The sequence below is a fragment of the Callorhinus ursinus genome, unplaced genomic scaffold, assembly GCF_003265705.2.
Source record: "Callorhinus ursinus isolate GAN/ISIS: 27379988/994484 unplaced genomic scaffold, GSC_fseal_2.0 scaffold7, whole genome shotgun sequence".
In the NCBI taxonomy this organism is placed as follows: Eukaryota; Metazoa; Chordata; class Mammalia; order Carnivora; family Otariidae; genus Callorhinus; species Callorhinus ursinus.
The window spans coordinates 5,619,875-5,632,812 of record NW_027397069.1 but is presented as its reverse complement, the minus strand read 5'-3'; the positions used below and the strand labels follow the sequence as shown (position 1 = coordinate 5,632,812).

At 40.4% G+C, this 12,938-nt stretch overlaps 1 protein-coding gene across 3 annotated transcripts in view; it reads right to left on the bottom strand.

The window, feature by feature from the left end:
- Positions 1 to 12,938, bottom strand: part of NALCN (sodium leak channel, non-selective) — a 308,717-nt gene that overhangs the window by 77,317 nt on the left and 218,462 nt on the right. For all 3 annotated transcript variants that reach the window (XM_025874689.2, XM_025874690.2, XM_073894331.1), the window contains 2 exons: positions 6,141 to 6,277; positions 3,675 to 3,816 (listed from right to left, as the gene is read on the bottom strand). In XM_025874689.2, the coding sequence (XP_025730474.2) occupies positions 3,675 to 3,816; positions 6,141 to 6,277 (279 nt within the window). The remainder of the gene's footprint in view (positions 1 to 3,674; positions 3,817 to 6,140; positions 6,278 to 12,938) is intronic.

The window sequence follows — 12,938 nt, the reverse complement described above, 5'->3', positions numbered from 1 at the left end:
TTAAGGGAAATGTTTTATTTTAGTGTTCCTCTTTTTCATGTCATGGGAATCATGGATAAGCCAGCCGCTCATTTACTTTTTATTTCTTACTACTCTGAGGAAAAACAGCCTCAACTTGTGTTGGATGGTGCTGGGGGAGTTTCTTCACATCGAGTGAGAAACCTTGCCATTCACTTGACACGGCCTGGCATTTCCAAAGGCAGCTGGGACTGTCACAGAAATTTCCAAGTGCTCGCTGAAAAATATTTTATCAGAGGAGCTAAGAGAGGTATGGTCTCTGTTCAGGTTTTTCTCGTGTGTTTCTGTAATTTTACATTGCTTTGGGGGTTCTTAATAAAAATACAAAAGGCTTGGCATATTTAAAAATACAGAATACCAGACTGCTCCCTCTTCGATTTCTGTATCCTCATGCTGAAAGTCATTAAGTGGGCTTCTCTGTTTTGGGTGTTCCTGGCTGATGATGGCCCTCAACAAAGACAAGTTCCAAGTGTTTATGAAGAATGCCAGGGGCTGGTGGCAGCTGAAGCTGGAAACACTGGGAACTTGAAAGGAGTGAAGGTGACTTTCTCAGAGGCATGAATAAAGCCAAAGCTTTAAGAAGGAATGGTAGCATATAACAAATCTTGCTGCTGCCACGCCAGGGTAGCAGCTCCTGAGATGAAGGGAAGTATGTCCTCTTCATCCCACCTTCCCAAGTGAAGCATGGACCCAGAGAATGAAGCTCACAAGGGGCTAAATAACATTAGCCCAACTGTAGGGTTACCTATAAGTGGGCCAACAGGCTTGCATGGGATGACGGATAACCTAACCATCACTGATAATTTTCCTCATATAAGATCACATATGGTGTGTTGGAATCAGCCAACCTTATAGTTTGGGGACTGCCTGCAGTCTTCAGAAAATTCTAGTCTCTTTTAAGATGCCAAGTGACTTAGATACCACCGAGGAGCAGTGTCTTTGCTAGTTCGTTAGATTTTAGGAAATTATAAGAAAGGCTCAATTGTAAGATTACAGAATAAAACTATAATTGTTATCTTCCTCTCGGTTAGTTAAAAAGAACTGTCAAATGAGAAGGTAGGAAGAAGCCACAAAAATATAAGGACATTAAGGAAATCAGAAATGGCATTTGAAGTTCTCTGACTGTGACCCAACACAGGGATCGCTGGAGGAGGGATGGCAGTGGGCACCCAGAGGGGTGCACAGAATGTGCCCAATTCTCCTCAGACCACCCTCCAACCACCCCCACACCTGCCAAGAACCTCTTTATTTTCTTCCTCACCAATTTCAAAATGCTCTGTTCAGGAAGTGTGAGAAAAATCACATTTGCTTTCAGAAAATAAATTTTCTGAAATTTTCATGGGCTAATTTCAATTTTGTGTTTTCAGTGGGATAATGTGCTCAGTGATTTGAAAGAGCATGTGGTGGATTTGTGCCCACTTTGGGGGCATAACTGCTACCAGCTCTTGGCACTCTTCCTGGAGATAGCTGGTCAGAACCACAGCCCAGGCTGGGGGTTCATTCCACACCTCTGGCTTAAAGTCTGCTTCGGAAATAAATTTTAAAAATAAACAATCTGTGTTCTAGTATGTAAAATGCAATTTCAGGCTGACTGGCTAAAACCAGGCCATTATCCTCCCTCTTGATTATCCGCCGACACATGCACTTTCGCATCTATGCCCTGTGCACAGTATTGAATGAAACATAACTGCAGACAAGAAACGTGACAAATTTAATAATATTTTTTTAAAAAACAGTTAAAGTCTTTAAGGAGGGTTAAGGATATTGTGTTCATGTGCAGGCATTTTGTGATTTTCCACTCAAAATTTAAAAGCAAAGGAAGCTCTCAGATGAGATCAATTTAGTGGCTTGGAAGATCAAGTAGAACAATTATTTCAAAGCACAGAAGAAAAACAGAGAGACGGCAATCATAAGGGAAAAGGTAAGAGAAAAAAAGGAGCAGATGGAAAAGTAATCATTGAACAAATAATCAATGAAAATTTCCCTGACAATATCTCAGTCTGCAAACTGAAAAGACTCCCCAGTTAGGGTAGTTCTGATGAGAAAAGACATACAAAGTAAATCCTGGTAAGGTTTCTGAACTCCCAGGATATGTAGAAAGTTTTAAAAGCTTCCTCAAACCAGAAAACCTACCAACCAACCAACCACCAAAGAAAAGATTACATTCAAATGAAAAAAAAAATGATATTGGCATCAGACTTGTCCTCTGCAATGTTGGAGAAGAGAGAGAAATAACATCTGTAAGTGACTGAAATAAATAAATAAATGGAAACCCTTGAACAAGAAGAGACACGCTACAAGGAAATCATAGTCATCATAGCTGAGAACAAAATCACGGAACTGCAGCAGAGGACCAGATGCTGGGGAGAGGGAAAGGGGAGACGTGGGGGAGGGGGTGGGAGAAAAGAAGCAGAGGAGGAAGGCACGGGTAGGGAGAAAGGCTAATCCTTGTGGGGTGGGGGGAACAGAGAATCTTGAAGGATGAAGGAGCTGGTATTTTATTTTCCCACGATAATACAGAAATATGTATTTGATCATAGGCGACAGAAAAAGGGCAGCCACAATTCAAAGGAATAAAAAAGGAAACTAGGACTTCCAAAGTAAAACAACTGCAAGTGAATTCGATGCTTTTGTGAACTCGAATGTTCAAGATCTTTTACAAATTCTGTTACTTATCTTTTATTTTTCTTTCTTTCTTTTCTTTTTCTTTCTTTTTTTTAGAGAGGGAGAGAGAGAGTGAGTGGGAGGGAGCGGCAGAGGGAGAGGGAGAGAGAAAATCTTAAGCAGGCTCCATGCCCAGTGCGAACCCCGATGTGGGGCTCCATCTCACAACCCTGAGATCATGACCTGAGCTGAAACCAGGAGTCAGAAGCTTCACCCACTGAGTCACCCGGGCACCCCAATCTTTCATTTTCTAACTGTGGAATCTGAGGGAAAAAATTCCCTATCTACTTTTCAATAATAAATAGATAAATCACAACATGCATAGTGATAATTCCTGCCACACACTAAGCACGTGGTAGCTATTTTGACTGATTGTAGAGAAACTTGCTCTGGTTTTTCTCCCTGGCGTAATAACTGGAATGAACAGGGTCTCCTGCAACAGGCAGCACACCATACAAACAGCATACATAGCATACTGTTAAACCTGGGCTGACTGTTAGCAGTCAGAGTCTTCTGCATGTGAGGAAATGCGGGGCTGGGGAGGCTCTCTACCTTTCAAAGTCACAGGGCTGCTATCTGGCATGGTACAAAAGCTGACATGGACAAATGCAAAATTTAAAATTCATAAATTTACAAATGTTAGGTTTAACGATTTCTTCTACAAACAAAATTATTTTCTTCATTATTCTCCTGAGACATTAGATTTCAGCACCCCCGCGGGCAGTTATGTAGTTTTTCTCTCTGACATATGTGCTTAAGAAAACTTCGGTAATTTGAAGCAGTGAGTCTTAATTTTTCTTAATTTAAATTTTGTTAGTTAACATTTAGTGCAGTGTTGGTTTCTGGAGCAGAATTCAGTGATTCACCACTTCCTTACAACACCCAGTGCTCATCACAACATCCCCCATCTGGCCGCATCCCCCATCTGGCCCATCCCCCTCCCACCTCCCTCCATCAGCCCTCAGTTTGTTCTCTGTCCTTAAGATTCTTACTTTTTGGTCAATGTATTTGTTGTCTTCAATTGCAGACCGTTTGGAGTGATCACACGATGAGGAAGAGGTGGACGGAAGGCTTCGTAAGAGGCAGCAGGTGTCCTGTTGCTGGCGATCGATGAACTGCTTCATGAAACTTTCCCTTTGCAAATGAAGTACACACACACACGTCAAGCATTGTTAATGAAATGAAGCAAGTGATGGCATTTTACAATGATGCGTTTGACTGAACTCAGATAAAGGGGACAGATGTTCACAGAAAATAAGACACATCGTGCTAAGAGTGGTGTTTAGATTTAATTGGCAAAATAATTAATTTAGAGAAAGCTTTCTGAATTTTCAGTAGTTTTCTTAAAAAAAAAAAAGTAATGTCCCTGAAATAACTTTTAAACAATAATATTCAGTCATTGATGGTATTTCGTTGAATCCCATTGTGGTAATACTTTTTTATCCCCTCTAAGATTTGGAAGAATTAGTTCATCTCTCTGACTTCTACTCTTCATAAGAATCTTCGAGAGATAATTTTACATTGAAAGACTCAAAATAACTCAGAAGAAACTTGCTTCATCTGATCTTCAAAGCCTGGTGAGAATTCAAATAACATCTTTTCAAATAACCACTAATCTTGAATCTAATTTGTGGCTCTTTTATACTTCCTATTTTCAAGTTAAAATTTTTTTTAAAATCAGAAATGCAAATATATTTCCATTTGAATTTTAAATATTATGGCACCATAACCAGTCTCAGATTTTTACAACCCCCCCCCCACAGAATTGTCTTTAGAACTAGTTACATAAAAATGTCATATTTTGGGACACCTGGGTGGCTGAGTTGGTTAAGCAGCTGACTCTTGATTTCGGCTCAGGTCATGATCTCAGGATGGTGGATTTGAGCCCTGCATTGGGCTCCACACTCAGCACAGAGTCTGCTTGAGATTCTCTCTCTTCTTTTCCCTCTACCCCTCCCCCCACGTGCATGCACACTCTCTCTCAGATGAATAAATAAATAAAATCTTGGAAAAAATGTCATATTTCCATTATGCTAAGTGAAGTAAGCCATTCACAAAAAGACAAGTGGTATATGATTCCACTTACGTGAGGTACCTAGAATAGTCAAATTCATAGAGACAAAAAGTAGAACCAGGGGTTAACAGTATAGGGAACGGAGCATTATTCTTTAATGTGTATAGATTTTTGGTCTTGCAATAGAAAGAAAAGGGTCAGGATGTTGGTTGCATAAGAACATGAATGTACTCAACTGTACCCTTAAAAATGGTTAAGATGGTAAATTTAATGCTATGTGGATTTTAGCACGAACTAAAATTAAGTGGACATGCAATACTGAAAAAAATTAAAAAATAAAAAAGTCATATTTCAACTATTTTGGTTCTATTTGTAATTTTTGAGTTCCAAGTTAAATAATATCCTTTAATTATCAAAAATAAGTGTTTTAAAGTATCTTTTATGCAAATGCTTCACTGAAGGGCAAAGTGGTAGAAAATCAAATTAGTGTAAGTGGGAAATGCCATGTTTTTTTCCTTTAAAAATGGAAGACAAGGAGCCATTAGAGCCTGAGGTGAGAGTGTTGGGCAAGCCATGTCACCAGGGTTTTCCTTCTAAGGTTGTATCCATGCTGAATTAAGAACACGTTAAGGATGAGGAGGAACAAGGTGCCATTCTCTCCCGTAATAGTTATGTTGTTTATGATGCATAAAGAAGCAATGACAACAGACTTCACATGCTTTTAAGCAGTCTTTATAATGCAATACTTGTTCTTTGTCTAAGATGCATTAAAGAATTTTTTAAAGATTTTTATTTATTTATTTATTTATTTGAGATAGAGTGAGAGAGAGAGAGAGAGAGCACAAGCAGGGGGAGTGGCAGAGGGAGAAGCAGGCTCTCCACTGAGCAGGGAGCCCAATGCGGGGCTCGATCCCAAGACCCTGGGATCATGACCTGAGCCGAAGGCAGACGGCTAACCGGCTGAGCCATTCAGGCGCCCCTGCGTTAAAGAATTTTTCAACTTGAAAAAAAAAAAAAAAGTGGAAGGCAAATTGTACCGTTATCAGACATGACATTCTAAATGAATGCTGTTACAGTAGTACAGAACCTGGCTGGTGGCATTTCTCTATTTACTTGAGAATAAAAGGCCATAAGAGGTAAGTTTATCCTTACATGGTTGAAGGTCAGAGGTTGGGGTCTACCTGCAACCTTGAGCACCTGTGCCAGTTACCTGGGGAGTGGAATCCCGGAGGGGCATCTCAGGGAGAAGCAGGAGGGACAGCCTTCTTGTCTTGGCAAATGACCATTCTGAATATATTGCTTAAAGGGGTCAATAGAAATAACTTAAAAATAGAAAAAAAAATACCCTCTTTCAAACATGAATTTGAAAAAAGGGCTGAATCAGATTTAAGATAAATCCTTGACAGCGTATGGGGCATATACAACAAAATAAATACATTAATACCTGATTTTAGGAACTGTAAAGTCTGAAGGAAGCTTTGAGATTTTCACCATTTGCGGTCTGTTTGGAAATTTTTCGAAGATTCGAAGTCGCAAAGGGAGCTTTTCTTTGGTGTCCGCATTCGCTTCACTTTGCTTTAACTAAAGAAAAAATAGAAAGAAGGAAAGGGGGGAACTTAACGTATTCTCAAGTCACAGACTGCCAGCTTTTTTGCATCAGGGGAACAATGAGTTGGTGCATGGTGGACGGTAGATGGCAGCAAAGCCCCATTCAGTGCCCTTTCTCACCCACCACCTACCGGCACGGTGTGCAGTCCAACTTTAACCGCCTGGAAAACAAAACCCAAACTGAACCAAGCAAAAAACGAAACCAGAAAAAATAATGAGAAGAAAAAAATTAGGTTCTTTTATTCCTAAATATAAACCCCCTTTCACACCAAACGTTATTTTTATTGTTTACTTATCTCTAGCATATACAATAATATAACAATAAAATATGTCTTATACACATGTCTGCTGGAATAGGAAACCAAAAGAATATATGAATAATATATTAAGTGAAAATAAATGAAACTCCTAAGTTTCCTAAATGGTAATATTTAGGAAAACTAGCGAAAATGTCAAGAAAACAGGTCATTTATTCTAGCATATTCAAAAAGAAAAGCTCAAAATGGAAACAACACATTTGGTACCTACAGGGAGGCTTCTTTATTTCGTTGTAAAGATGCTTGGGAATTATTACATTATACGCCATAAAGTATCTTTGCAAGAAATGACAAGCAAACAGTATTCATCATCTATCTATCATCTATCCATCTACAAGATGGCTTTTATATTTTTCATATATATTTTGTATTTCTACAAATTAGAGTTCAGGGAGCGTGAGACTTGACATCACTAACTGGAGCCAGTGCTGAGCTAAGGAGTCGCCACAAGGATGGATTTGGCCTGCGGAACCCTGGCCTGAAAAATGAAAGAGGGTGCTTCTACCCCCTTTTCACTGCACCTTCTTCCTCCTCCAAGGCTGACTTCTCTTGCTGACCTCCCTTACTTCTGTTTACTACTCCCTTCTCTCAGAGCTCTCTATAGACAAGGCTAACCTCTCCATCCCCACCCATCTCCTGTTCTGCCCTCCAGCCTGCCTCTCGGAGCACTGATCCTGTTCAAAGGGTCCAATCACATTCAGGCAACCTTTCTGGTGGCGTCCGGGAAGCATGTTTCAAACACCATCAGCTTCTCATCCCTTGCTGGGTACACTTTTACTTTATAATTACAGCCTGTCTCCGGTTTGTGGAAAGAGGAGCAGGGGAGGCTGAGAACGTTTTTATAACTTTTATAACGGGAAGAAAGGTGGCAATTCTTCTCTCCTCACCAAGTGGAGGTATCCAAACTGGCCAGAGAGAACATGAGCGCTGCGTTTGGGGGAACATCCAATTTCAATACAATATATAGCTCAGTTGTCTAATTGGTTGTGAGCTCATACTGAGATTATAGTCTCAGTTCCAGTTCAGAAAACGTGCCTCATTTCTCATCAACTTCAGAAACTGTTCTTACATTTTTGTTTTATATAATAGAGATATTTTGCCACAGCCAATGTATGTCTTATTTACTTTGGGGGCTTGTCTATGGATTTCTGACTTAGGTGGTGACCTCACTTAGAGAAGGCGAGACTTGTTCCTTGCCTTCCCCTCTCCCCAAATGGAACACAACACAGTATGCTCCCAATCATTTGATGGCTATGATGGTGAGAGTGATGAAGAATTAGTTCCCAAAGGTGCAAAACATACAGGGCTAGCATTCCCATGAGATAGAGGCAATTAAAAAAGTGGCTTCAGGGGAGCCTGGGTGGCTGTCGGTTAAGCGTCTGACTCTTGGTTTCGGCTCAGGTCATGGTCTCAGGGTCGTGAGTTCAAGCCCCGCATCGGACTCTGCGCTCAGCAGGGAGTCTGCTTGGGATTCTCTCTTTCCCTCTCCCTCTGCTCCTCCCCAGCGTGCATGCTCTCCCCTTCTCTCTCAAATAAATAAATAAATCTTAAAACAAAAGAAAAAATGGCTTCATATATAAAAAAGAGAAATTCATGATGAAGAGACTCATTTTCCAAAAATTTATTGGCATAACTGGTAGAAAGATATTTGTCAGTGGTAAGGCGAGCACACAGGAAAAAGAAAAAGCAGTTAATATGTTAAGTCAGACCAGAGAGAAAGGCAATTATATAAGGCCAAAGACAGGCCGAGAAGACAGAGCAGAAATGAGGTATTTAATTCATGCCTTTGCTGACTCATTTATTTATATATCGGTGCAGTCACTTATAAATCAAATCCCAGAGGCCAGGTTCCCTATGAAGTTCTGGGGATATAAAAATAACTAAGACACAGTATTTGCTCTCATGGAGCCCACATTGTAAGGAATAGATGGGTCTATAAACAGGTAATGACAAATATAATAGCTATTTCAGCTGAGGTACAAAGTGCTGGGAGCTCAAGGTGAGGGGCAAACGGAGAGAGAGAGAGAAAAAAATGATGGTGCTACTTTTATTTCCAGAGGCTTCTCCCAGTATTCTGGAGGCTGGAAGCCCTAAATCAAGTTGTCAGCAGTGCTGAGCTCCTCTAAGTCTCTAAGAAAGAGTCTTTCCTTGACTCAGCTTCTTGGCCATCCTGGTGTTCCTTGAGCCATTAGCTGCATCACTCCATTACCTGCCTCTGAAATCACAAGGCCTTCTTCCCTGTGTGTTTCTGGGTCTATCTGAGTCTCCTTTTCTTTTCTCGGACAAAGATACCAGTCATTTAAATTCGGGCCCGCCCTAAAGCAATATGATCTTAACTGATCATGTCTGCAAAAATCTAATCTCCAAATAAGGTCCCATTCTGAGGTTCCAGGTGGACATGAATTTTGGGGGCACACTACTAAATCCACTACATATAGTAGTTGAAATTCCAGCTTGTGGTGACTTGGACACTGTTTCTCTTTATGGTGACTTGGACACTGTTTCTCTTTATGGTGACTTGGACACTGTTTCTCTTTACCCGGAGACTGTCAGTGCTAGGATGACAAACATCTTAGGACAAGGACCCTTGCAGGGGTGGGTGTGTTTCATTATTCATATTCAGGGCCGGCTACAATATTTGACACAAAGTAAGTTAAACAAACATATGTTGAATGAATAATACACAATCATTGGCAGAACTGAACTCTCTAGCAGATAACTTGCAAATGAAAGAAAGGATTTTAGGTTTATCTGGAAGGGTAGAGAGATAAGCAGAAAGTATCCATTTGCTGATCAAATACATTTGTTGGTGTGGAGTATAAGTGTCCCTGGATTCACAGGAGAGAATAAAATTAGACTCTGTGGCATTTAACCTGAGCTTACATCTACCATTGGTGAACTGATAAATGTTTAGAATAAGTTTAGACATAAAATTTTGTAGTATTTACTCAAATATCCTAGAATATGATGTTTAACATAAGTAGGTCACCAGTATTAAAATACAGTCCCCTTGCCTATATGTTTTTAACACGGAACTCATCTCATTCTACTTGGTGTTAGAGTTATTTATACCTTCCCAAACTTGTAAACTACTCAGGGAGAGGATTCTCTTTTTAATTTACTTCTTTTTTCAAAAAAAAAAAAAAAGATTTTATTTATTTATTTGACAGAACGAGAGCACGCACAAGCAGGGGGAGTGGGAGAGGGAGAAGCAGGCTCCCTGTGGGGCTCGATCCCATGACCGAGATCATGACTTGATCTGAAGGCAGACGCTTAACCAACTAAGCCATCCAGGTGCCCCTGTTTTTAATTTATGTCTATGGTACTTTCTAGAGAGTAGAAATATAATAACCATTTGTGAATAAATGAATTAGAATTCATCATGAATTAATCATGGAACTGTAAGACCCCAAACAGCAAAGGAGAAGCTCTTTTTGATGACACAGAAGGTTCTTCAGGATCCTGCAAATCCTCTCAAATGTCAGGCGTCATGGCTCCACAGATGTGGAGGATGGGTGGATGCATGGATGGCAGATATATCGGGTCTCACTGCAGAGGCACTGGCTAGAATCTTCTACAAACAGGAAGGGGCCTCTTTGGGAACAGTAGTGGCCAAGTGCTTTCTGCTGTTCACAGTTAAGCAGCATCATCTAGAGATGAACACACACACAGCCAGTAGTCCAACAAATCCTCTCCTAGGTGCACAGCTCCCAGAAACATGCCCACACGCACACCACAGCCTCGCCAGCCCACGGCCGTGCCAAACCATACACATCTCAAATGCCCATTGTGGCATATTCATGAATCTGAGTCAATAAACTACACCCAAGCACAAAGACTTGGGTGAATTTTACAAACTAATGTTGAATGAACGAGTCCTGGCAAAGCAAACAAGGACATCCTGAATGATGCCATTTATAGAAAGTTAAAAAGCAGGCGACACTACTCTATCCTGCTTAGAGTCTGGAGAGCGGTTATCCTGGGGTGGGGTGAAGCGTCGTGGCTACGAGGCCATGTGGCGCGGGGCTCCTAAGAGACAGTTGACCTTGATCTGGGTGCTGGGTGTGTTCAGTTGGTAAAAGTTCAGCAAAATGCCTTTATCTATATGGATAACAGAACCCAGTAAAAAGTTAAAAAGAAAAAAGAAGGGCTGATGGAGTGGAGCAAAATCATCTAAATCTCAGTCCACTGCTATGAATCACCATAACTTGGACCATTTCTCCTTCCCTAGTCCATGATCTTGGCCAAGATACAAAATGAGAAAAGAAAGGCCAAAGAGCAAGATGGGACTGGCGTGTGTGTGGAGGGTGCGGGGTGGGATGAAGATGAGGCAGCCAGCGTAGAGAAAAGTACTGCCTAGTCCTTGGGAGCCACTGTCAAGTTTCTTAATACATGATAAACCCTTTTATCCAAATCCTTCCCCCTTCTTGCATTTAAGCACAGATTTCTCCGAGATTAAATGTACTTTGATGCTAATGAGTGAGTAGTATGGATTACGTTGAATATACAGGATAATAATTTAAGATCAGTATACCATACCACAAAAGACCTTCTAACGGATAGTAACTGTAATTGTAAATGTTCACTTAAAAATCATTTCAAAGATCATAACCCTTGAATGGAAGGAATGTAGTATAGTGAACCCAAGATTTTAGTCTTTATGTTGAAAAAGCTAATGTAAAGACCAGCACAAAGGAAGGAGTTTATAATGGCTTCAACGGAGCACGAAGTCTGGCTGCAATGAATAGATCAGGTGATAGATTCGTAAAAGACCCACATGGTTAAAAAAAAAAAAAAACACATTTGCAAGAAAGAAATCAGAATCAAAGAGAAAAATTCCAACCTTGAGCTTTAAAATATATAAATCATCTAAGCTCAGTGCTATTCTCTGGCTCAGCATCTGTCTTGCGGAGATATCATTAGACATTGGGCGGCTGAAAGCCTTTTGCTTTCCTTGTGCTTCTCAAGAGAGTTGGGTGTAATTGCTCTGCATGACACATACCCTGTTCTGCCTCATCACTTCCAGCTTCCATATTCCAGCCTTGCCTTCTTCTGTTAAAATATTCAAACATTATTCAGTTTTCAGTTCCTTTCTAAACGCTGCAACAAATAACTGAATTGAAGGATTATGTTAAATAAAAATTTTGGTAATTTCTGGTGGGCTTTTCGCAAAGAAAACAATTTAAAAGGCATTCAGACTTGGGAAAGGATTCTCGTTTTAAAATCTAGCTCACACTAGTTTGAAAAATGTGCGTAGACCTGAAGGTTAATGTAGCTGAAGAGTATTTTTTGGCAGTTCAATCCAAGAAAAATGGCCACATTATGGGCAATCTGGAGAAAGAAGTTTCTCTTTGTCACCTGAGTCACTTAAGGCTGAATTCTCTTTGCTTCTTTAAAACAATGGCTTTGGCCAGTTTTGCTGGATGTATACATGACACAGTAACTCAGAACTGAGACTCTTCCTAAAGCATAAACTATTATTTCTCCAGCAAGTTTCTCTTGCTATTGTTGCATCTGTGATGTTACAGCCCCAACTGCATGGCTTCTGGGTTAAAACAGATGGCATATCTGGAGTAATGATCAAATATGTTGGTCTTTATTAATATCCCTGTGTCCCGGTGTTCCTATAAAACCTCGATCTGAAATATAAAGAATATTCCTCACTAGGCTGTTGAGTCCAATAAAGAGTTTCTTAGAAGGGAGGACATTTGCTTTTTTTTTTTTTTGCCCTGGGCAAAAGGCGGTCGGCCACATGATTGAATATAATACAGCACAACTATACACAACAAAAATCTTTCCCTTAACAAGTGTTTTAAGTCGCTAACTCTTCCCCCCCCTTTTACAAAAAATCTGGAATACATCCAGTACTTCCAAGGTCAAATTGGGGTTTTATTGATACACACTGGAGGGCTCTATTTCTTGGCTTGTGGGCCATAAAAGATACATTTTAATATGATAGCTGGCACCCCAAAATGTTCCCAGTAGCTTTTAACATCAGTTGATTAATGCCATGCGGTGTCTCTTTTCCTACATCTCTCTACAGACTCAGAGGTGTTGCTCATTCATCCTTACAACGTGCCCCTGAGGAAAATGGGGGAAGGGAGATGTGTTCTTGGAGGAGTTGGTGCCCAGGGGAATTAGGTGGCTGTTCTGTGCTTCCTGATTTGGGAGACCAGCAGAGCACTTAAGAAGGGCTCTTACTTTTATACTGTCTTATGACATCCCTAAGATGTACACAGCACTGAACTTAAGATCTTACAGGCTTGAAATGTCCTTCAGAAGGTTACTTTGTGAAGCAATGTGAATACCAGTTGCAA